Source organism: Phocoena phocoena, chromosome 16 (assembly GCF_963924675.1).
Source record: "Phocoena phocoena chromosome 16, mPhoPho1.1, whole genome shotgun sequence".
NCBI lineage: Eukaryota > Metazoa > Chordata > Mammalia > Artiodactyla > Phocoenidae > Phocoena > Phocoena phocoena.
In genome coordinates, this window is record NC_089234.1 from 36,756,174 (window position 1) to 36,782,490 (window position 26,317).

Sequence of the window (26,317 nt, forward strand, 5' to 3'; positions counted from 1 at the left end):
CTAGGTTCTGAGCAGATAGAATATTATACATGGCATTTCTGTGCACGTTCCTAGTAATTAGATCTGTTTTTTAATTCACTTAAAGTGAAGTACAACGAAACGCTTAATGAACAAATTTATCTTAGCAAATAAGACACTGCCAGAGAAGGTGGGAGTTTTGTTTGGGGTGGGATAGGTATGTGTGGCTTGATACAGGAAAAGAGGAAGCTAAGGCAGAAAAGAAACCACATCTCAGTGATCCAGAGAACTTTGGCTAAGAAGAGAATTGCAGAGGAATGGGAGGCTGTGGTCCTGGGAGAGAAGTGGGAGAGAAGAGTGGAGAGGTAAGATCCTCCCCAAACCTCTGATTCTACATTATTCTTGCTTATTCCTTGTTATTTCCCCTAACCTCTTTATTCAGAGAGCTTCCACATAACAGGGTAAAAGTTGTATCTAAACTTGGGCTGTTGTTAACTTTAACCTAACATATATAGTTTCCCTTAGGATTTCTACTTACAAATGGAATGCATAGGATGTAGAGCAGACAAGGCCATCCCCCCAAAGTTATTACAGTCATTTCCTCACCTAGATGATCCTCAGAATCCCTTTGGGTGCTTTACAAATATATAGGCTCCACCCCTGGAGATTCTAGTTTAGTAGGTCTTTCACGGGACCTGGGAATTTGATATTTAAAAAACTTCACCAGTGGTTCTGATTTAGGGTTAGGTTTATGAACCACTGATACAATGCAGAGAGAGTGGACTGTAAATGAGGTCAGATCTGGTCCTAGCGCTACCACTTAGTAACCAAGTAGCTTGTGTGATTCTGATAATGTTACTTAACTAACTTCTGAGCGTTGCTCTAGTTATTTGCAGTGTTGAAATAGTTAAATAAGGTATAATATTAAAGTATCTTATAATTAACGCAAAGCAGTTATTTTTATATGGGCCTTTACCATTACAGATATATATATATATATATATATATGTATATACACACACAGATATAGCTGTACATATATATGTACGAGCTGACCACGTGGGTAATCTGTCTGTCCTTTGATGTCTAGGTCATCCCATACTCACTTTTATCATCTACCTTTTTCACTTTGAATTTGGACAAGTCCAGTTCAAGGCCTGTAGACCTCACAGCAGCTGTGAATAAGCTGGTGATGGCTTCTTCAGCCTCTGCTCAGCTTTATTGGATATAAGTCATTATTTCAGTCAACACAGCCATCTTTGGTACTTCAGACACATTCACAGCCATAATTCTACCTATTTTTAAAATTTTTATTTATTTATTTATAGCTGCGTTGAGTCTTCGTTGCTGCGTGCGGGCTTTCTCTAGTTGCAGTGAGCAGGGGCTACTCTTCGTTGCGTGCGTGGGCTTCTCATTGCGGTGGCTTCTTTTGTTGCGGAGCACAGGCTCTAGGCACGCAGGTTTCAGTAGTTGTGGCACGCAGGCTTCAGTAGTTTTGGCTCGTGGGCTCTAGAGCGCAGGCTCAGTAGTTGCGGCACACGGGCTTAGTTGCTCCGCGACATGTGGGATCTTCCTGGACCAGGGCTCAAACCTGTGTCCCCTACATTGGCAGGCGGGTTCTTAACCACTGCGCCCCCAGGGAAGCCAATAATTCTACCTATTTTTTGAAGTTGTCTGAATTACAGTTGGTAGCAGTTGCTACAATGTGAGTATAACGTCTTCCCTTGCTCCACTTTCCATACCCCACTCCCCCTACCCACGATGCTGAGAACAGATCTGTAGGAATAAAGAGGAATAAGAGAACCAGACTGAAATCTCAACAGAAAAAGTTTACCGGGAGCTTCAGTAATGACTAGAGCTAGAATGACTACCTCCTTTTTGAAATACTTCACTTGCTATAGAGACATGTATGGAATGGGGAAGAAGACAAAATTTGAATCTACATGACTTTGGTATTTTTGGCTGCCAGTATCCAATCCCGATTTTCTCGATAATTCCATCCCTGCACCTTGCAGTCCATGCTTGTAAGGAAGTTAACTTTTTCCTCATTCCTGTCTTTCTGTGCCAGCTATGTCTCAGGCCTAACTAATGAACATGGTCTCTTCCTCTCTGGCTATGATGACTTATTTGAAAATGGTTCCATAACCTATGACAGTCCTATCACACTGCAAACCTGGACTTCTCAGATGGTTCAGGGAAGAGATGTGCTCTTTTCCACTGCATAGAGACAAGAGTGCATGTGGCAGCCATCTTAGGATCACAAAGGTAGTTTTCTCAGAATGGAGCCAGATTTGATAAATCAGTGCTGAGAAGTAGAGACAGTGATTGTGTCTTGGCCACAGTGCTTTGAAAAGATTAAGCCTTGTTTGAAAACACGATTTACTTTTGTTTCTTACTGGTTTAAAGACAGATTATGCTAGGTTTTCTATTTTCTGTCATTTACAGTGGATAGCATCTTATATACAAATATTTATACAATTTCTTTAAGATATATGGGTCATCTGAATTGAAGTGCTGAATGCTACCAAGGAACATAAAACCCTTTTAAAAGCCAAATGGTCAGGTATAGGATATGTAAGGCATGCCTTAAAACGGCATGTGTGGAAAAACCTACACATAAGTAGGTAGGAAGTGGATATTAGTATTTTGGCTACATTAATATACATATAGTTCATAGAAAAGATAAGGGATAATTCTACCAGAGTCCTAAAACCTCACTTTAGGTATGAAGTTAAAACCTGTGCACAAACCCTTGCCAAAGGATAAAGACAATTTGGAGAGAATTCAAAATAACCATGATGGGGAGGAGACTGCAATATGTCTTATGGGGGTGGGTGAAAGGAAATGAAATGTTTAAGTTTCAGGGGACACAGGGCAATTGTCTTCAATTACTTTAAGATATGTGTAGTAGACATTTGGTTTTTGGCTACTCAGTGTCACGACTTCACATAACAGCCATATGTATTTGGTGATTCATTTGTTCCTTCAAATTTATCTGAAATTAGTGCTGCCCCTGGACTATTAAATTACATCAGTCATTGTATTTTCATTTTTGCTTAGGTCAGTTTAGCTGAGTTTTTTGATTTGCAATTAAGAGTTTTAACTAATACAAAATGTCAATCTCTAAAAAGCATTAGATCTTCGAAGTCCCTAAGGATAGACCAAATGTGTAAACTACACGCTAGAAGTCTTCAGTTAAATGGCAGAAACAAATTTTATTTTTTTAATAAATTTATTTTTGGCTGCATTGGGTCTTCGTCGCTGCACGCGGGCTTTCTGTGGTTGTGGCGAGCGGGGGCTGCTCTTCGCTGTGGTATGCAGGTTTCTCATTGCGGTGGCTTCTCTTGTGGCAGAGCTCAGGCTCTAGGTGTGCGGGCTTCCGTAGTTGTGGCTCGCGGGCTCTGGAGTACAGGCTCAGTAGTCGTGGCGCACGGGCTTAGTTGCGCCGCGGCATGTGGGATCTTCCTGGACCAGGGATCTAACCCGTGTCCCCTGCATTGGCAGGTGGATTCTTAACCACTGCACCACTAGGGAAGTCCCAAATTTCTAAGAATCAGGACTATCTGAAGACAAAATTATCGTTTAGGAAGATAATTCAACCTTCAAATTTTGATGGTTAATTAATAAAGGTGAATTTTGAGGTCTTTTTTAAACTGAAGAGTCTATGAAAGTATCTCTAAATAAAGTTTAGGAAGGCAAGCACAATACTGACAAAATTTAAAGTTATTATAAATATTACTTTTAGTTCAACTTATACAGTTGTATTATTCATATGCTGATTTTATACTTTCTTAGTATGTTATGCTTCTTATATATTTCAATATTTTAATGTCTAGTGGATTTTAACATCACTTAATAGACCTTAAAGTCTAATGTTTAAATAGAGAGGCTTGTATAGTTGTATCTTTGTTTTGATATCACAACTGTAATTTTATTGCGTATGAAGTCTCTACTTGGGAACATAACCTTAATCGTAACATTATTCCCAATGGGAGAAAATGACCTGCTGCAAAATAAGCTATTTGCTGCAAAACAGGACAAATGCTTCTACTGATAGGTTAGGACTTCGGTCATGAATTACTGAAATACTTAAAGATCATTCCCTTGCCTGTTCTTAATTCTTGAATAAACAAGTGAAATCAGCAGAATAAATAAAACCAGCAGGGAGATAAGTAAAACGAACCTTAAAAAAATTTAATTCATGAGATACACTGCAGTATTTATGTATGTTTGAATATGCTGAGAAAAAAATATCTGGAGGGATACCTATCAAATTATTAACAGTTTACCTTGGGCATGTGGAACTGGGGTAGCGTGAAGGAAGTGCTCTTTTAAGTTCATATACTTTAGTCTTGTTTGAAATTTTACAATGAGAATTTACTACTTCTGTAATAATCAAAACTATAATAGAAATTAAAAAAATAAAAATAGTAACAAAAAGTAAAAAACACACAGTAGTTTTAGGAGGTATGGAGAATATATACAGTATATATTACAGTAGTTTTTAAGAGCTACATTGAAGGTATGGAGAATTAAATCATATGGCATAGTTTTCCACTAACACTGTGGTGGTAAATATAATTGTGTAGTCTATAATCAAGGAAACATTAAAGAAGCCACTTTTAGCAACATCCCGATTTAAAAAGTCCTCTGGGATAAAAGCCCTTAAGCAGTGACCCTTCAAAGTGGATATTAAAACTGAAAACAGGGCTTAACTATTCCTAGAGGATTTACAGGAAAACATGTCAATCTGAAAACTTCAGACAAAAGGAAAAGCTTCATAGAAGTATTGTGTGAATGAGAATTCCAACCAGTCCAGACCCAAAACTAAATCACTGAAATCTTGGTAATCTAGGGACGTAGGTTAGGGGCATCTACTTTACCCATTTGTTTATCATTTCTCCCAATTTCTCAATCGGTCCACTTTTTATCTCAATGATTTTAACCTAAAAATACTGCAATTTTAATTGGAAGGAATAAAATTAATTCCATCTAGATTAACTTTAGGTTTATTCTTCTAGTTAAAAGAACTAGAAAAATTTGAAACTAATGATTTTCCATTATCCATTTTTTTCCTCATCACTATTTCTAGCTACTTAATGTATATTTTGGGAGGTAATACTTTGGATTTCTCATGGGTCCCTAAAGTTCTGTATACGGGGAAATCTTTTTTCTCATGTTCTAGTGTTTTCTCCTTTTATTGAAGTCATCAGGGATGACAAACTTCTATTATAAACTTTTTTCTTCCAACAAAGAGGATTCTTTAGGTAACATGTTGATGGTTAAATATCCTCAAAGTTGGAACATCTGTAACTAGAAAGTTTCCGTCTTTTGCAAGCTACATAGTTAAGTGCTTAACTAATATAATTTTGCACTCCTAAAAGACTGTTCCTGACGTAGGTGTCAAAGGCATGTGTAGGATTATACTCGCAGCATAAGGAAGTAATATGGAAAACTTCACAAAATCTAATTAGAAAATTATTATAAATAGCAGAGATAAAGGATATAAAGTCATAATGACCATACTTTATAAAGTTACAACAGCTGGAATTTTGCTGTTTCTCAATGGATTACTGTATTTTAATTAAAAAAAAAAAAAGATTCATCATAACTAAGCTTTGCGTAGTGGCAGTATCGTAGCCAATGAGGTTTATCCGAGGCGCGATTATTGCTAATTGAAAACTAAATTATATAAAGTATTTAGCATGATGCCAGGTACAAAATGACAATTCAATAAAACTTAGCTCTATAATGAACAATGGATTAAAATAAAGAAAAATATAAGAAACCAAAATGGAGAAAAAAAGCTTAGAACTAATTTCCTGGAGTATGTATTTAAATGGAAAGTCGAAGCTCACAGAGAGCAGTAAGAAATTCTGCATTTTCTGGATCTATCTTTTGGGCCCTTTCATAATACTCAGCAGCTTGCCTCTTTTCTCCCTCCAGCTTGTAAACAAACCCTAGGGCACTTAAACTCTGCACATCTGAATCATTGTGAGCAAGTCTCTTGGAAGCCAATTTCTTCAGAGCACTTGTCAGTTTAGTACGCAGAGATGACCTGTCTTTGACCTTTAAGGCTTCTAAATAATGGTGGATGGCAGTATTTTCTGATTTACAGTGAAATTCCTGAAAGCGGCCATAGTGGTAGTGGATCTGATGTTTGTGGTCATCAGTTATGTTCTCCAGACGAAGAGCTTTCTGAAAAATGTCTTCAGCGTTGCTATACTGGCCTCCCTCAGCATACATGTTGGCCAGGTCCGTGTAGGCAAATGCAAACATAGAATCTCGCTCCACAGCTTCTTTGAAATGAAATATAGCTGATGTAATCAGCTCATCAACTTTCAGTTTATCCTTTCCTTTAGGTCTGTTGCGAGTGGCCTTCTTGATTTGGATCATTTGTGCCCTATAGCAAAGTCCCATTTGGTGATGTAGGAAAGAAGAGGTTGGTGTCGCCTCTAAGGCCTTTTTCAAAAGTTCAAGAGCTTTGTCCCAGGAATTTTTTCTCCTATAGAATTTGGCTGCATAACGAAGAACGTAAGGTTGGGATGATATCTGGTCAAGGATTTCTTCAATATACTTTTCCCCTTCGGCTTCTGCATGTACATCTTGAAGCTTCAGCGCCAGAAAAACCTTAATATAGGAATTATCTGGGTTCAGGGTAACAGCTTTCCGCAGGGGGCCCAGAGAAAAGCTCTTTATAGACCCTTCTCTGTCAGAATCATCCAGCCGATACACTGTGATGGCATAGCCGATGTTAAATTCTGGATTGTCGGGTTCTGCTTCCAGAGCCTTCTCAAAAGCTGCTTTAGCCTTTTGGTAATACTTTCCTCCAAATTTCAAGAGTGCCCACCCTTTCTCACAGTCAATCTCTGGACGCTCCAACTTGTAGTCAGAAGGACTGGACAATTTCTTGCAGACATTCCCTACCTTGTCTATATACTTCTGAGCTTCTTTAAGCTGGTCCATGTGATAATAAACCCAGGCGTAGTTTCCCCAAGTGACCAGACTTTGTACTTCTTCTTTGTCCGAGTGTTCTCGCTGTATTATTTCTTCTGCTTGTTTCAAGCACTCTACAGCATCTTTATTTTGGCCCTTTAGATGTTTCACATAGGCCAACAGGTTATAAAGCGTGAGTCTGGATTTTGTGGTAAGAAATTCAAGCTGTTGCCCAATTGTATCTTCTACATCAAACAGATCAATGTCTTCCTTAAGTAAGTTCCATGTGAAGTGACATTCTAACTCCAACAGAATGGCCTTCAATGAGTCCTTAGGAATTTCACTGCCAAAGATAAAATCCTTTTTAATTTTTGAAGAAATAAATAATAAATTTTTAAAGCTTAAACAGGTTAAGCAAAGAACTATATTTTATCTATTTGATCTTACAGTTAAAGCACTAGGTTTCTATAACTCTATACACAGAGGAAACTAGTATAGTTATGTCCTAAAATATTTCATTAAATTCACATTATTTATTGCGAAACCAATTCTGGAGAGATGAGAGCATTTTCTATGTTATAGGGTATCTATTTCCTTTTGGCAGTCACTAACCCACAAGCACCACCTATTTTTAGAGAGGGGAATTTAAAATATCGTATTTACTAGTTCTGAAAATTAAGAATAATAGATATATACACAGTTAATAAACAACACAAAAATTTCTTTTCTTTATTATGAGTAGTGAAGGGAAAGAGGAGAAGGTGAGAAATAAGAAAAAGAAGTACACTGAAGGAGAGAGAAGCCACATGAATATATAATTTTTGCAGAGAAAGAAACAAACAAAGGAAACCCCACAGAGAAAAAAAAGACAGAGTCAGAAAGGAACAGGAACACGAATACCAAGAGACGGGAAGAAGTATAAATTTGAGATATAACAAAGATTTAGAGAAAATGGGGAAAAAGCAAAAGGAGGGTTAGTAGGTTTTGATGTTATGTGCTATATCCTTCTGACCTTTAGGATTGTGGGCATAAATAAAGGCTACCACCTATTACTAACTTAACATTACCCTTAATGTTCACTTCACAAATATTTGTTGAACTCCCTTTGTGTGAAGCACAGTGTTATCTCTGCAGGGCCTAGTTTCATCTCTGAAACTAGGAAGCTGAAGGGGAAAGGAAGGGACAGGAAGTATTTATTCATTACCGAAAGACTTTTATGTGCAAGATGTTCTGAATAACTCTGCGGATGTAACTGTGAATAACACACAGCCCTGCTTATACAGACCTTATAAGTACACAGTCAATTACAACTCAGCATTCCAATAAAGTTCCATGGAAGTGACTCAGGAAGGGCACATAGTCCAGTGTTGTGGACATCTGGGGCCTTCATTTGGTGGAACATCTCCCCCTACTCTCAGTCCATGTGATCTGAGACAGGCTGTCTACACTTTCTTCCAGTCTGTAGGAAAGCACACATATTCCAGCCATTCCTTGGACCCAGTGATATATTCGGAGATAATCCAATTAAAATATAATTTTGCTGAAATGGGGCTTTGCTGGAACTCTCTTCCAAAAATTTTAAGCTTGTAGAATATAAGCTGGAGTTGCTGGTGGCCATCTTTCCAAACTCTTGGGGACAGCCTGCCTGAGAAAGAATCAAGCATAGAGGAAAGCAGGGCTTAGACAGGAATAAAGACAGATTGCTTGTGGTGCTGATTAAATACCTGGATCACCCTATCCATCCCTGGACTTCTACTTTTTTAAGGAAATAATCTCTCTTTTTGCTTAAGCCAGTTTGAACTGGGTTTCTCCTGTCTGTAACTGACAAAATCCTGATTAATATACCTAGTTTTGCTGATGGTAGTGGTGAGGCAGTCAGGAAAGACTTTCTAAATCTACAATCAGCCACAATTAAGGGTTGAAAGAAATTTACAGAAAAAAAAAGCTACTTAAGGCTTCTCTCAAAGAGGGAAATATTCTAATTATCGGATGAATAATGTACAGCGTGTGTGTATTTCCCTTTATGCTGTGCACAGGACTCTCCTCCTTATATGTATGTATGCATATTTGTATAAATGTTTATGGGAACTATAGTATTTCTATCAAGAAACATTTATTGGGGACTTTCCTGGTGGTCCAGTGGTTAATAATCCGCCTTCCAATGCAGGGGATGCGGGTTCGATCCCTGGTTGGGGAACTAAGATCTCACATGCCGCGGGGCAACTAAGCCCGCACGCCGCAGCTACTGAGCCCGCACACTCTGGAGCCCACGCACCACAACTAGAGAGAAACCCGCACGCTGCAATAAAGAGCCCACGTGCCACAACGAAAGATCCCGCATGCTGCAACGAGGATCCCGTGTGCCGCAACTAAGACCCAATGCAGCCAAATAAATGAAAAAAAGAAGGAAACATTTATTGATCACCTCATGTCATACGTGCCAGGCAATATGCTGGTTGTAGTGAATACAGTAATGAGCAAGATAGAAAAAGGCCTTTTCTTCATGGTAATTCTATTATAGGAGAGGAGGGAACAAAAGGGGTTGACAGAAAATAAACATGTAAACAAATCAACAGACAACATAATCCCAGACAGTAATAAGTGTTAAGAAAAAAAAAAATCAGAGTAATGGGATTATGTGGTGGTGGTGGTAGTGGCGGTGTACTTTAGTTATGATTGTCAAGGAATTCTTTTAGTTGGGGCTGACCTGTGCATTGCAGGATATTTAGTAGCATCCCTGGCCTTGACCCAGTAGATGTAACTAGCATTCCTCCGGTGGTGACAACCAAAACTGTCTCCAGACATCACCAAATGTCCCCTGGGGGAGCAAAACTCACCCTGGTTGAGAAGCACTGGCTTAGACCATTCTGCCCTCAGATCTTTTATGACTTCCTCCTTTTCACTGTTGAGATCTTACTTCAACTCAATTGCCCCTTTCTAATCTTAATAATCAGTAGGGGAGCAGATAAACCAAGAAATCTGGTGTCATGAAAGCCTAAGGAAGAAAATGTTGATTTCAAAAAAAGAGAGAGAAATGTTTAATGTGCACAATGATCCTAAGAGGTTGAGAAAATGAGGACAGAGATCACTGTTTGGGGAGGAGTAAAGTTGTGGGGGAACTTGTTGTTTTTATAGAACGGTAGGGATGAAAATATTACTGGAGTGGGTTGAGGGGATAATGGGAAGAGGAGAAGAAGTGGATATGGGGAATATAGGTCTCTCCTTCAAGGAATTTTACTATGAAGGGAGTAGAGAAACAGAGGCAAATCTGAGGAAATTGTCAAAAATCTTTTCATATTTTTAATGACTTAATGATATGTCAAAGGGAAATGATCCAGTATTAAGGGAGAAAATGCTTCTTGTGGGACAGATGGGGATAATTGTGAGAAGGACGGAATATGAAGCAGAGTGAAACTATACACTGTTAATACTACTCAAATCTTTATCTCCAGCCCCAAACTCCTAACCATGGTTACTATGCCCTTTACCATCTGGCCCATGTCTACTTCTCTAACCTCATTTTGTACCACTTTCCTCATGCTCACTGCACTCCAGTCATACAAGCCTTTACAAAATTTTATTGTTTATTATTTCTTACGCCAAGTATGCACCTACGTCAGGGCATTTGTACCTGCTTTTTATTCCCTCACTCTGTGAATTCTTCCTAAGAGAGTACTAGGGTTTACTTATTCTCATAATTCTGGGCTTGGCTCAAATCTCAGCTCTTCAAAGAAGGCTACCCCTGACCACTTTAGCTCAAGCTGCATCTCCACCTTGCCTGCCATCCTACAGTCTAGTCTATCACATTTTCCTATTCTTCACAGCACCTTTATCAATATTTTCTGGGAGCTGGGAAGGAAGAGAAGAGTGCTTTGAATCAAATATGAGATTGAGGTTTTAAAATGAATTGGGCTGAGTCTTCAGGAACTGGAAAGAGGCTGTCCTAATAGCCAAAAGTGGCAGAAGACTCAGAGAACTGGACTAAGTACACAATTAGCAGTAGTGACTAGAAAAATAAAACCACTTCATATTTATAATCTAATCATATACTTCATGACATGTTTTCTAATTTTATAAATACTAAATTTAAACATTAATAGCTAACTTAGTATTATATTTAGTAGACATTTACATTCACTTATAATTACTAATTTTAATTTTATAAATTTTTCATATTGCTTCTCTTGTGTGGTCTGTATACACATATAAACACTTATATACAGGTCCCACATTTTAGTGATTGCAGGCTCTAGACCAGAGCTTTCTAACAGAACTTCCTGCCACGATGGGAATGTTCTTATCTGTGCTGCATAATGTGAGAGACACTAGCCACACGTGACCACTGATCACAAGAAATGTGGCTAGGATGACCAATGAACTGCTTTTTATATTTTATTTACTTTTAATTAATTCGAATAGTCACGTATGACTAGTGGTTACTGCATGGGACAGGACAGTTGAAGACACTGGGCCTACAGAGCTTAATGTATAAAAAAGCCTCAAGCCCAACAGGCTAGACCTCTACTCTAACTTGAAATTTTCCCTATTTTGTTCACAGTGAGGGCTAAATTCAATGGCAAAGAAGGATATATTTGAGAAAACAACTTTATGCATAAGACCTAGGTTCACTACAGATTCAGCTCAATAGTATAAATGTTACACTTGTACAATATATTTCTAGAATCAGATGAGAGGTCAAAAAAAACACACCCAAAAACCATTCACTTGCCACACTGCACATGTCAGGCAGTCTGCCAAGCACTTTACACAAATTACATTTAATTTTTATAACAATGTCTTATTATTTTCACAATTTTATGGATGAGGGCTGGGAAACAGTTTAAATTACATGTCCAAGGTTACACAGCTATAAAGTGTCCAAGCACAGATTCAAACCTAGTTCTGCCTGACGTAAACAAAAGGTTATGCCTTTTAACCATAATGCTATACTACCTCTTTCACATAAAAATTGGAGTTTTTTTTTTTTTTAAGAATAGTTTGCTTTAAAATATAGGATATGTCTAATGTATGTAAAATTCACTTTGCCTGGGAAGGACTTAAAAGAAAACAAGAGATTTTAGAGCAGCTTAAAGAGCAGGTAAGAGGTTGTGTAACTGCCCATTGGAAAAGACATGTCAGACGGTTAAAGGTCTCAGGATAAGAAAACAATGGTTTCAAATACGAGCCCTCAGTCTAAAGTCATAGCATCCTGCATTGTTGGAGTTGTTTTGAGATGGAGCTGCTTCTCACTAGGACACGCTGTGGAGGGGCAGAGAGGGTGATTAATGATTCTTTCAAATAACAAAAGAGCTGGGTGGAAATGTATTTAAAGTGATCTGAAGGAAGGACAAAAATCTTAGTTATCAAAGATATAATTATCATCATTATTCATATAAGGGAATTAAAATACCTTTTTTCCCCATAATCCAAAGATGTATATGCTGATGATCTTCCAAGGTATTTATTCTATCTCTGATCTCTCCCCTGAATTCCAGACTTATCTAACTTTTAGTTTACATCTTCAATTAGAAGTTCAGTTGGCATCTCAAGTAAATATAGAAATTATAGAAATCTGGGTTCCTTGAGCCTGTTCCTCCCTTGGTTTTCCCACCTTGTTTGGTACCTCTTAGTCCCACAGGCCAAATAACCTAGGAGTCATCTTTTTTTTTTTTTTTTTTTGTAGTATGCGGGCCTCTCATTGCTGTGGCCTCTCCCGTTGCAGAGCACAGCCTCTGGACGTGCAGGCTCAGCGGCCATGGCTCACGGGCCCAGCCGTGCCGCGGCATGTGGGATCTTCCCGGACCGGGGCACGAACCCGTGTCCCCTGCCTCGGCAGGCGGACTCTCAACCACTGCGCCACCAGGGAAGCCCCTAGGAGTCATCTTTGATTCCTATTCTTCAATAGGAAGTCCTGTTAATTCTATCACCCAAATACATCCCAAATCCATCCACTTTTTTCCATTTCCACTGCTAGTCTAGGAAAATAGGAAAGACTATTACCTTTCCTTTGAGCTGTGGCAAAAATCTGGTCTCTGTTTCCACTCTTGGTCCCCATACAGTATTAGTAAACTTTTGAAAATGTAAACCAGATTACGTCAGTCTTTTGGTTTAAAATCTCCCAATAGCTTCCCAACACCCTTAGATTTTAATCTAGCCTTTGCCATGTCTTACAAGTCCCTAAAGGAGCTGGACTTGTCTACCCACCCAACCTTGTCTTCTCCTACTCTCCTCCTCATTATCTGTGTTTTAGACATACTGACCTTCTTCCTACCTTGAACATATCAAGTTCAAGGCCTTTTACACCTGTTGTTTTTACTCTGCTTAAAAAGCTCTGCTCCTAAATCTTTGTATGACTAGCTCCTTCCTTTAACTCAGCTCAAATATTCCTTACCCAAGAGGCCGCCTGTGGTAGAGCTATCTAAAATAACCCCCTCCATTCTAGGTCACTCTCTTAGCACTATTTTATTTTCCTTATAGCTCTTATCACTTTCTGAATTATGTTGGTTATTTACTCATTTATTCTTGGTTGTCTATTTCCCCCATTTAAATGAGAATAAGGACCTTACTCCAGTTTTATGTTTTTCACCTCTGTGTCCCCAGCATCTGTGACTTCAGGCATATAAGAGAAACTCTATAATAAATATTTGTTGAGTGAATGCAGTTATATACTGGCAGATTCTGGCATTTCCAGCCCAGAGGCATGAGCCTAGCATTAAAAACAAAGAAGCACCTGAATTTCAGATGAGGTAATTCCTGCTAGCTCTTCCCATCTTGCTAATGGCTCCAAACTTTCTGCCACTTCAGTCTCCCCTATCCAACATGGGCTTACCAGCCCTCTGCCCAACCACAGAGTAAAATGAACATCTGCCTCTGCACAAGGACGATGAGGACGGAGGGCTGCCCCAGGCATTATGATGTGGCTGTGAGATCTCCAAGGGACATTCAGTTAGCCGTGTAAGTGCTTTGCCCACACTCTATGGAATTTATGCACAACTGGACACTTATGACAAGTTTTACTTTTTCAACTATGTCTACTTAATTTTTAAACTTTGTCTCTGGGAAGCTGGCAGAGAGAGGCTATTGTGTCTCAAGAGGCAACATCTATCTTCAGGTAATTTTGTGTCTGTGTTTTTTGGTTTTGTTTTTTGCCAGGAAGGAGTCGTCTTTCATTTTTCTTGGGAGACAGTTAGTGCCCAATGGGGTCCACCCCTCTTCCACACCAACCTGAATCCACATACTGTGCACCCGCTTTTCCTTCCCTATTTCTTCAGGCTCCTTCCTGATACTTCCCACCTCCCTCCCTTCTTACAAATGGTAGAAGTGAGGCATTTATTAAATATTTTTAGTCAACATTTGCAAATATTATGTGCCCCCTTCTACAGTCCTAAGAGATGGATGCTATCAATTTTTACAGGTAAGAAACAGACCCACCGAACTGAAGAAACTTTGCTTTGGGTCACCCAACTCGTAGGTGGTCAAAGTCAGAATTTAGAACAAAGGGCTCTGCGGGCTTCAGGGGCCCAAGGTCGGAATCTCCCACTCCTCAGCTTCCCAATGGAGAGCGTTAACTACCCACGTGCAGGGCAGGGGACCGGATTACATGGGTCAGCCTAGGACCACCCACCACGCCAGTCAAGGAGACGAGAAAGAAAGCCTCATAAAACGGTGGATGGGGTGGAACTAGAACAATCTGTCCACGGTACAAAGGAGGGGGAGAAGTCAGACCCAGGAATCAGAAGGCAAAATGGCAGGAACGGACGCGTGTGGCGCCGGGCGCTGAGGCCTGCGGGGACCGGCCACGCAGAAGCCGCCCGCACCGGTCCTGGGCCGGCGACGACCAAAGCCGCAGGGAGGTGACAGGCCCGCGGGACGCGTCGCCCGGCACCCCCAGCCCCGCCGCCCCCCGGCCCGACAGTCCCGACCGCGGACGCCCGGGGCTCGAAAGAAGGGTCCGCTCGGCCACCCTCCCCAGCAGGCCCGCCTTCAGCCGTCCCGGGCCCGGACGGGGCTCCCGGGGAGCGTCCCCAACGCAGATGCCCGGCGGCCGGGCTCGGCCCCTTCAAAGGCCTCAGAGCTGCGCTGGAAATGGAATACGCAAGAAACGCGGGTGTGCCACAAAGGCCCCACGGAGTTGGGGAGAAGAAGCGGGCAGAAGCCCTCACCTCATGGTGGCTGGGCTCTGCGTCCGTCTTGGGAGGCGCCGGTCCTCTCCGCTTCTCCCCTCAGCGCTCGGCTGCTGCGCGGACTGAGCGGCCGCGTGAGTGTGCGCGCGCGCGAGCAAGATGACCGCAGCGCTAGTCCGCGCGCGCGCGCGCGGGCGTCCGCTTTGTTCAAGGCAGGACCCGAGCGGGAAGAGGAAACTAGAAAGTGAATCTGATCCCCGACTAGGCGGAGTCCAGCCCCGGGAAACAGAAACTTCTGGAAGAGCTAGTTGAGTGGGCCCCGGAGCCGGCTGAGGAGTCTCAGTGAGAGGTTTGCGCAGCGCGGGGTCGTTCGGGGTGGAATTTACAGCCGGGCCTCGAGACTTCGGTATTGGCTCTCTCCTGCCTCGCTGAGTCCGCTTGCCTCAAGATTAGCTTTTTTGGGGGTGGTTGTTTGTTGTTGTTGTTGTTGTTGTTTTAACTAAAATGACAGGAGATTGCTCAGCGTTATTTTGGTTGGGTGGAGGCGATGCTCTTTACAGCTTTCTGCGTCCTAGGCTGGAACTCAAGTCTTGATTTAGCCAACACAGGTGCAGTGCCGTGCACTTGTGCCATGATTTCCATTGGGTAAATCTAGAGAAACTTGGGGGCCAAAATGTGTATACATTCAACATTTTGGTAGCTATTGCCGAATAGCTTTGCAAAGATGTTTATACACCCCCCACCCACAATTGTATGAAAGTTCCCTTGCCTTCCATGCCCTTGCCAACCGAGCTTCCTATAATAAGGTCCCAATAAAGATGAGGTGGTATTAGGAATCTAAGCAGAAAATAGCGAATGCCAATACACTAAAAATTTTGTCCCCTTCGAATTCAATCATTCATTTCTTCAACAAGTTTTATTAAATAACTGCTAAGAGCCAGACATTGCTGAAGGCCCTGTCAATATAGCTGGGAATAAAAGAGACAAGGGGCAAGCCCTACCCAGTTCACCGTCTTCTGCATTTTGTTCCTGGTTGTGCACAGAGAGGGGAGATAATCCTCAAACTTTGAGAAAACGTGTTCATCATCGAAACGTTTAAAAGGCACCAGCTTATCACTTTTATACCATCCTAGTCACTTTGCTTTCAAATGAATGGGCAGTGATGTACAGTTTTTACCATGTGGTCACTAGTTTTAAAAGTGCTGACTTTTTCATTCAGTTTTGCTGGAAAAAGGGGCCTGTAGATAAAGTCACTTCTTGCTTCCCCAGAATCACGTTAAACATGGCTAACGGTGTAGGTACAGAAGTGTAGTTAGTTGTGCGTTTGTGATTTTATTGCTCTCCTATTTGTTTGGAGATAATTTCTAGTGTGAGAGGTAAAGATAAAGAACATATAAAACATTTTTTGTTAGGTGGTGCTATGGAGAAAAAGCAGAGAGAAGGTTGGAGTGCAAGGTGTTTTGCTGTTATAAATACCTTGGTGAGGGAAGGTTTCACTGAGAACGTGACAGTTGAGCAAAGATCTGAAGGGGGTGAACGAATGAGCACTGTAGATATGGGGCTAAGGAAGAGCGTTCCAGGCTGGGGGAACGGTAAGTGCAAGGCCTGGAGGTGCAAGCATACTTGGCAAGCGCAGATGGTGTGGTTGGAGTGCAGAGAGCAGGGAAAATGTCCTAAGAAATGAGGCCGGAGCGGTAATGTGGATGCGGTGGGCGTGTAGGCTGTTGTAATGTTTAAGTGGGAAGCCACATTTTAGAAAAAGTACTGAATGGTTTATTTGGAGGTAGAAAAATAAGCCCAGAATTTCCTCCTTCCTAAGGATGTAGAACATTGAATAGAGCTCTGTTTGAAAAAATTTCCAGTGCGTAGGTAGTGTTTTTTCTTCCTTGTTCATACTCCTTTCCTTTCCTTTCTTTAAGCTGTATCTGGGCCAAGAGATAGTCTTTGCTTATTAAGGTTTGCGTGGACAGCAACTAAGCAATCAATGATAAAAACCAAAAGGGAATAAAGGATCCTGGTTATCACCTTATATTGTTTAGGAATTCAAATTCAGAAAGACAAAAACCGTCTATAAAAATTTTAAAGGAATATACACTTTCAGGATTGGGAAGAAGCAAAGACCCGACTGTTGAGTAGGTGTTGAACATGCTGAAAGTACTGGATGGAATTTGAATCTCAGTCTTTTTTTCACAGACTGTTGGATTGGGTGGATTCTTGGGAAAATTAATCGTGTATTACCTTCTGAATTTATTCTCATCAACCTGTGAAACACAGCAACTAGAGAAAAAGAGAAATAGAACATGAAACATGGCAGCTGATCAAAAATCTGCTTGGGAAACTGAAACTTAAGTAATAACTCTTCCAAGAAATAGATGTAAGCCAGAGTTTCTCAACCTTGACACTATTGACAGTTTAGGATGTTTAAGCAGCAATCTTACATCTCTCCACTAGATGTCAGTAGCACCCTGCAGTTGTGACAAATGAAATTGTCTCCATATAATGCCAAATCCAAATTTTTTTGTTTTTTGTTTTTGTCCCGAGCGGCAAAATCCTCCTCTTCCCTCTTCCCCACAGTTGAGAATCATGTAAGTAATACCCTCATGTATATACCTAATTTATTTGAATTAGTCTTCCAGCACAGCCCGAAAGAGAGAGGAGGTGGACTTTAGGTAGGAGAGGGAAAGTGGATACAGATCAAGGGAAGTTGGGGGTGATACTGGAGTTCAAGAGATGGCCTGGGTGAAAGGATTGATATCCAGGGGAATGGCAGTAAAGGCCTACTCCCTTCAGCATGGGCTTCAAAGTGGAGGTGCCTGTATCACATTTGGTCTGGCTGGGGACAAGATACAGAGCTATGGACACAGACTGAGGGTGGGCAGTTCAAGCTGGGGCAGGCTGTAGGGTAGAGGCTTTTAGTCCCAATGCAGTTCCAGCTCTAGCAGCATCGTGAGAATGGAGACATTGGTGGCCAGGATGATCCTCAAGGAGGCAGAGCCAGTGGTGGTGTGTAGACAGCAGTTAGCAAGGACTTGGGCTGGGGCACCTATAATAGTAGTGAATGGCAGGAGCTATGGCTTGGCTTGATTCAGGGTACATGAGAGACCCCCGCTGGGCACTTGGGGGGAACTCTAAATAAGGACACCGACTGAGGTTCTGTCAGGCATTTCCATGGGAGTAACAAGCTCCTGAAATTCAGTTGTCAATTTAAAGCCGTCAGTTACCTCTTGGTAATCCCTGGGTATATTCATTTGTAAGCTTGGCAATAGTATCTTTAGTACCAAAGAGCATCTGTTTTCCTGGATTTGATGCTTGTTGTTTTTCTCTGCAAACATCCAGGCTGTCACACATTTTAGTTTTACTGAGCTCCGGGAAGTGCAGAGATCTCTTCCAGAGTTGGGAAGGATGGGAGAGAGAGGTGGTATTAGGTTATAAGCTGTACACACTTAAGTAAATGTGATCTCTGGAGGTTGTCAAACACATCTCACACAAACACCTTACATAATCCAGAGATTTATTTGACATTAATGAGCTCTGCTTTCTGGGTACAAACGATGTATAACAATACCTGGGAAAAACTGCCTAGTTGAGAATTGACCACTTATCCAATAATTATTTACTTTTAATATTTCTGACTCGGGGAGTTGGCAGTGGGTTAGACTTATTTTAGTACCTTACAGCCTCCTCCCACCAACACAAGCACTTTAAGTTATGTTTTTGTTAATCTGATAAATCTCTTGTTTTAGTGATAAGGAAATTGTGAAGATTGCTTCTTTGTAACTCTGATGCCTGCCCCTCAATGATATAAATTTTGCTCACTTCATTTCCTATAGAATTTCAGTAGAAATCCAAAGCCTTGCCCAATATTTCTGGGAATTCCCTGGGGACTTGTATTTTCTATGGATTAGGGGTCTGCACCAGGAAATACAGGCAGCCTCCAGAATCTGGAAAAGGTACCAAAAGAATTGTCCCCTAGAGCTTCTGGAGGGAATTTGACTGTGCCAACACCTTGATTTCAGGCCAATGAAACCAATTTCAGACTTCTCATCTCTAGAACCGTAAGATAATAAATTAGTGTGGTTTTAAGCCACCAAGTTTGTGGTAATTTATTAGAGCCACAACAGGAAATTAATACATCCTCCCCCCAGACACACACAAGAATGAAAAAACAATAACACTGGTTCCTTAATTTTCCTTTTAAAAGCATTATTTGTTGTGCATTGTCTATTAATAAAATGTCATAATCAAAGATGATTGCTACAGACGGTCTCTCAGATCCTTTAGCATCCTTTTAATATTTCTTTTTTATTTTTTTTAACATCTTTATTGGAGTATAATTGCTTTACAATGGTGTGTTAGTTTCTGCTTTATAACAAAGTGAATCAGCTATACATATACATATATCCCCATATCTCTTCCCTCTTGTGTCTCCCTCACTCCCACCCACCCTCCCTATCCCACCCCTCTAGGTGGTCACAAAGCACCGAGCTGATCTCCCTGTGCCATGCAACTGCTTCCCACTAGCTATCTGTTTTACATCTGGTAGTGCTACTCTCTCACTTCGTCCCAGCTTACCCTTCCCCCTCCCCATGTCCTCAAGTCCATTCTCTACATCTGCGTCTTTATTCCTGTCCTGCCCCTAGGTTCTTCAGAACCGTTTTTTTGTTTTAGATTCCATATATGTGTGTTAGCATACGGTATTTGTTTTTCTCTTTCTGACTTACTTCACTCTGTATGACAGACTCTAGGTCCATCCACCTCACTACAGATAACTCAATTTCGTTTCTTTTTATGGCTGAGTAGTATTCCATTGTTTATATGTGCCACATCTTCTTCATCCATTCATCTGTCGATGGACATTTAGGTTGGTTCCATGTCAAGGCCAGTGTTTTACTTGCTACAAATCTACTCAGCAAACTTTTTTTTTTCTACTATATAACATTCACAGAGAAATGGTTCTTCTCTCTCTTCCTCTCTCTCTTTCACACACAGAGACCTGTATAGTCTGTTTCACTATTTTCTCAATACAACCAGTGTTTTATCAGGTTTGAATAATTGTTCAAAGATTACATCATTGCAGTGAATTACATGTTTCTGAAAGCAGCAAGCAGAAAAGATGATTAGTATATGTTGATGTAAAACCAAATGATATGTAAGAGTGGTCCATATTTCAGTGCCTACAGGTCATAAGCACAGAGTTCTCCAAGACAGGAACCAGCCTCAGGGCCTGCTCTTAATACTCCGGGGCTTCATTCATTTCTCCTTTTATTTTCTGGATGAGCTCAAGGATGCACAAGCTTTCTACATCTGATGCATCTCTCTGAAGTTTCTTTAAAGCCAATTTCTTCAAAGAACTGATACTTTTATTCCTTGCTAATGATGCCTTTTCTATTTTTACTGCTTTTAAATAATGGCTGATTGCATCAACTTCAGATTTTTTTTTTAATTCCAGAAATCGGCCATAGTGGAAATGTACCTGTTGCAGCATATATTTGTTGAGTGATTCCATGCATAACACCTTTTGATAAGCATCTTCAGCTTTTTTGTGGTCACCTGTTTCTGTGTACATTTCTGCCAGGTCTATGTAAGCAAACTCAAATGTGGGCTTTTGTTGCACAGCAAATTCAAAATGAGATATGGCTGACTGTATTATTCTGTTGATGTTTTCTCTATCCTGTCCTTTAGGCTGCCAGTTTGTAGCTTTATTTATTTGGATCATTTGTGACTTGTAGCAAAGCCCCATCTGGTGATGCAGGACGACAGAGGAGGGTGTTGCTTTCAAGGCCAGTTTTAAGTACTGAAGAGCTTCATCCAGAGAGCCTTTTCTTCGGTAAAACGTGGCAGTATATCGGAAGACGTAGATCTTTGAGGACGCGTTGGTCAGTGCTTCTTTAATGTATTTTTCTCCTTCAGCTTCTTGTCCTATACCTTGAAGCTTCAGGGCAAGGAGAGCCTTAATATATGCATCTTTTGGATTTAGCCTGACAGCCTGTTTTAGGGTATTCAGACAAAATGCCCCAGTATGCCGTACTGCTTTGTTATAGCTCTCCAGGCGATAGACGGTGATTGCATACCCAGTGCTGAATTCAGGGTTTTCAGGGTCCACTTCCAGAGCCTTTTCAAAGCAGACCTTGGCCCGTTCATAATTGCTTCCTCCACATTTCAGCAAGGCCCATCCTTCCTCACAGTCCATATAAGGACACTCCATTCTATAGCTGGAGGAATTTGCAAGCTTCCTGCAAGTTTTCTTCACCTTGTCCAGGTAAATCTGGGCTTCTGCATGTTGGCCCATGTGGTAATGCAGCCAGGCATAGTTGCCCCAGATAACCAGACTTCTCATGTCTGATTGGTTGGCATGTTCTTGCTGGGTTAAGTCTTCAGCTTCTTTCAAACTCTTCAAGGCTTCCTCATTCTGGCCTCTCAGGTGTTTCACATAGGCCAGTAAGCTGTATATTCCCACTTTGTATGTGGTGTCTAGGAACTCAATCTGCTCCAAGACCCTGTTTTCTAATTCAGGTATTTCAGTGTCGTTAATGACCAACTCCCATGTAAAGTGACATTTCAACTGTTCCAGCTTATCCTTGATCTGATCTTCATCAGCATTAGTACTTTAAAAACAAAAGCAGATTTTCTTTGTTAGGTGACAAACAGCCAATAGAAATAAGCCAGACAAAACACTGCATATTTAGAGCTTAGCCTTAAAAAGGGCACGCCTGCTTTGATCTTCCTTTGAGTTCCTCTATTTCTAAGATCCGTGTGGCCTTTGAATGCATTTGCTTGGCTTCATACACTGGCCCCAGCACTTTCTACCCATGCAACCTCTCTGTGCTTCAGAGTCTCCTTTGTAAAGTGGGGAAAATAATAGATTTATCACACTGGATTTGGTGAGAATTAATAAGCCTATCTATGGAAAGCACTTAGAGCATACATATTTCATGCTATGTAAGAGTTTCCTAGGAGATTGGCTCAAGATGGCAGAGTAGAAGGACATGCGCTCACTCCCTCTTGCAAGAGCACCAGAATCACAACTAACTGCTGAACAATCATCGACAGAAAGACACTGGAACTCACCAAAAAAGATACCCCACATCCAAAGACAAAGGAGAAGCCACAATGAGACAGTAGGAGCGGCACAATCACAATAAAGTAAAGTCCCATAACCGCTGGGTGGGTGACTCAGAATCTGGAGAACAATTATACCACCGAAGTCCACCCACTGGAGTGAAGGTTCTGAGCCCCACGTCAGGCTTCCCAACCTGGGGGTCCGACAAGGGAGGAGGAATTCCCAGAGAATCAGACTTTGAAAGCTAGCGGGATTTGATTGCAGGACTTTGACAGGACTGGGGGAAACAGAGACTCCACTCTTGGAGGGCACACACAAAGTAGTGTGTGCATCAGGACCCAGGGGAAGGAGCAGTGACCCCATGGGAGACTGAACCAGACCTACCTGCTAGTGTTGGAGGGTCTCCTGAAGAGCCCAGGGGCAGCTGTGGCTTACCGCGGGGACAAGAACACTGACAGCAGAAGTTCTGGGAAGTACTCCTTGGCGTGAGCCCTCCCAGAGTCTGCCATTAGCCCCACCAAACAGCCGGTAGGCTCCAGTGCTGGGTCGCCTCAGGCCAAACAACCAACTGGGAGGGAACTCAGCCCCACCCATCAGCAGACAAGTATATTAAAGTTTTACTGAGCTCTGCCCACCAGAGCAACACGCAGCTCTACCCCCCACCAGTCCCTCCCATCAGGAAACTTGCACAAGCCTCTTAGATAGCCTCATCCACCAGAGGACAGTCAGCAGAAGCAGGAAGAACTACAATCCTGCAGCCTGTGAAAGGAAAACCACATTCACAGAAAGATAGACAAAACGAAAGGCAGAGGACTATGTACCAGATGAAGGAACAAGATAAAATCCCAGAAAAACAACTAAATGAAGTGGAGATAGGCAACTTTCCAGAAAAAGAATTCAGAATAATGATAGTGAAGGTGATCCAGGACCTTGGAAAAAGAATGGAGGCAAAGATCGAGAAGATGCAACAAATGTTTAACAAAGACCTAGAAGAATTAAAGAACCAACCACTAGAAGAATTAAAGAACAAACAAACAGAGACAAACAATACAATAACTGAAATGAAAAATATATTAGAAGGAATCAGTAGCAGAGTAACTGAGGCAGAAGAACAGATAAGTGACCTAGAAGACAGGTTGGTGGAATTCACTGCCATGGAACAGAATAAAGAAAAAAGAATGAAAAGAAATGAAGACAGCCTAAGAGACGTCTGGAACAACATTAAATGCACCAATATTCACATTATAGGGGTTGCAGAAGGAGAAGAGAGAGAGAAAGGACCCAAGAAAATATTTGAAGAGATTATAGTCAGAAACCTCCCTAACATGGGAAAGGAAATAGCCACCCAAGTCCAGGAAGCACAGAGAGTCCCAGGCAGGATAAACCCAAGGAGAAACACTCCGAGACACATAGTAATCAAATTGACAAAAATTAAAGACAAAGAAAAATTATTGAAAGCAACAAGGGAAAAACAACAAATAACATACAAGGGAACTCCCATAAGGTTAACAGCTGATTTCTCAGCAGAAAATCTACAGGCCAGAAGGAAGTGGCACAATATATTTAAAGTAATGAAAGGGAAGAACCTACAACCAAGATTACTCTACCTGGCAAGGATCTCATTCAGATTTGACAGAAAAATCAAAAGCTTTACAGACAAGCAAAAGCTAAGAGAATTCAGCACCACCAAACCAGCTCTACTACAAATGCTAAAGGAACTTCTCTAAGTGGGGAACACAAGAGAAGAAAAGGACCTACAAAAACAAACCCAAAGCAATTAAGAAAATGGTAACAAGATCATACATATCGATAATTACCTTAAATGTGAACAGATTAAATGCTCCAACCAAAAGACACAGGCTTGTGGAATGGATACAAAAACAAAACTCATATATGTGCTATCTACAAGAGACCCACTTCAGACCTATGGACACATACAGACTGAGAGTGAGAGAATGGAAAAAGTTATTCCATGCAAATGGAAATCAGAAGAAAGCTGGGGTGGCAATACTCATATCAGATAAGATAGACTTTAAAATAAAGAATGTTACAAGAGACAAGGAAGGACACTACGTAATGATCAAGTGATCAATCCAAGAGTAAGATATAACTATTAGAAATATATATGCACCCAACATAGGAGCACCTCAATACATAAGGCAAATGCTAACAGCTATAAAAGAGGAAATCAACAGTAACACAATAATAATGGGGGACTTTAACACCTCATTTACACCAATGGACAGATCATCCAGACGGAAAATTAATAAGGAAACAGAAGCTTTAAATGACACAGTAGACCAGATAGATTTAATTGATATTTATAGGACATTCCATCCCAAAAGAGCAGATTACACTTTCTTCTCAAGTGCACATGGAACATTCTTCAGGATAGATCACAACTTGGGTCACAAGTCAAGCCTTAGTAAATTTAAGGAAATTGAAATCATATCAAGCAATTTTTCTGACCACAACGCTATGAGATTAGAAAGCAATTACAGTGAAAAAAAAAAACGTAAAAAACACAAACACATGGAGGCTAAACAATAGGTTACTAAATAACCAAGAGATCACTGAAGAAATCAAAGAGGAAATCAAAAAATACCTAGAGACAAGTGACAACGAGAACACAACAATCCAAAACCTATGGGATGCAGTGAAACCAGTTCTAAGAGGGAAGTTTACAGCAATACAATCCTGCCTCAAGAAACAGCAAACATCTCAAATAAAGAATCTAACCTTACACCTAAACGAACTAGAGAAAGAGCAAACAAAACCCAAAGTTAGTAGACCTACAGACCTACGGACAAATTTAGTAGAAGGAAAGAAATCATAAAGATCAGAGCAGAAATAAATGAAATAGAAACAAAGGAAACAATAGCAAAGATCAATAAAACTAAACGCTGGTTCTTTGAGAAGATAAACAAAATTGGTAAACCATTAGCCAGACTCATCAAGTAAAAGAGGGAGAGGACTCAAATCAATAAAATTAGAAATGAAAAAGGAGAAGTTACAACAGACACTGCAGAAATACAAAGCATTCTAAGAGACTACTACAAGCAACTCTATGCCAATAAAATGGACAACCTGGAAGAAATGGACAAATTCTTAGAGGGGTATAACCTTCCAAGACTGAACCAGGAAGAAATAGAAAATATGAACAGACCAATCACAAGTAATGAAATTGAAACTGTGATTAAACATCTTCCAACAAACAAAAGTCCAGGACCAGATGGCTTCACAGGTGAATTCTATCAAACATTTAGAGAAGAGCTAACACCCATCCTTCTCAAACTCTTCCAAAAAATTTCAGAGGAAGGAACACTCCCAAACTCATTCTATGAGGCCCCCATCACCCTGATAACAAAACTGCACCAAGATACTACAAAAAAAGAAAATTACACACCAATATCACTGATGAATGTAGATGTAAAAATCCTCAACAAGATACTAGCAAACAGAATCCAACAGCACATTAAAAGGATCATACACCGTTATCAAGTGGGATTTATCTCAGGGATGCAAGGATTCTTCAATATATGCAAATCAATCAGTGTGATACACCATATTAGCAAACTGAAGAAGAAAAACCATATCATTATCTCAATAGATGCATAAAAATCTTTTGACAAAATTCAACACCCATTTATGATAAAAACTCTCCAGAAAGTGGGCATAGAGGGAACCTACCTCAACATAATAAAGGCCATATATGACAAACCCACAGCAAACATCATTCTTAATGGTGAAAAACTGAAAGCATTTCCTCTAAGATGAGGAATAAGACAAGGATTCCACACTCACCACTATCATTCAACACAGTTTTGGAAGTCCTAGCCATGGCAGTCGGAAAAGAAAAAAGAAATAAAAGGAATACAAATTGGAAAAGAAGAAGTAAAACTGTCACTGTTTGCAGATGACATGATACTATACATAGAGAATCCTAAAGATGCCACCAGAAGACTACTAGAGCTAATCAATGAATTTGGTAAAGTTGCAGGATAAAAAATTAATGCACAGAAATTTCTTGCATTCCTGTACACTAACAACGAAAGATCAGAAAGAGAAATTAAGGTAACAATCCCATTCACCATTACAACAAAAAATAAAATACCTAGGAATAAACCTACCTAAGTAGGTGAAAGACTTGTACTCAGAAAACTGTAAGACACTGATGAAAGAAATCAGAGATGACACAAACAGATGGAGATATATACCATGTTCTTGGATTGGAAGAATC

General features: G+C 40.6%; 2 protein-coding genes and 1 non-coding gene across 3 annotated transcripts; 1 reads left to right on the forward strand and 2 right to left on the reverse strand.

Moving 5' to 3' along the window:
• Nucleotides 1–5,572: 5,572 nt before the first annotated feature.
• Nucleotides 5,573–5,710, forward strand: LOC136136740 (U4 spliceosomal RNA). The gene has a single exon (XR_010656676.1). It is a non-coding gene; the product is annotated as a U4 spliceosomal RNA (small nuclear RNA).
• Nucleotides 5,656–15,138, reverse strand: LOC136136321 (interferon-induced protein with tetratricopeptide repeats 5). The gene is made up of 2 exons (XM_065894446.1): nucleotides 15,057–15,138; nucleotides 5,656–7,237 (listed from the first exon to the last, which is right to left on the reverse strand). Exons 1-2 carry the CDS (start codon nucleotides 15,059–15,061, stop codon nucleotides 5,794–5,796), a joined length of 1,449 nt encoding a protein of 482 aa, XP_065750518.1. The 5' UTR covers nucleotides 15,062–15,138; the 3' UTR covers nucleotides 5,656–5,793.
• A 5,046-nt stretch (nucleotides 15,139–20,184) lies between these two features.
• On the reverse strand, nucleotides 20,185–22,586 carry LOC136136007 (interferon-induced protein with tetratricopeptide repeats 1-like). The gene is given in 2 exon segments (XM_065893901.1): nucleotides 20,185–21,622; nucleotides 22,513–22,586. Coding segments are annotated over 2 exon segments (1,512 nt in total).
• Between the last annotated feature and the right edge of the window lie 3,731 nt (nucleotides 22,587–26,317).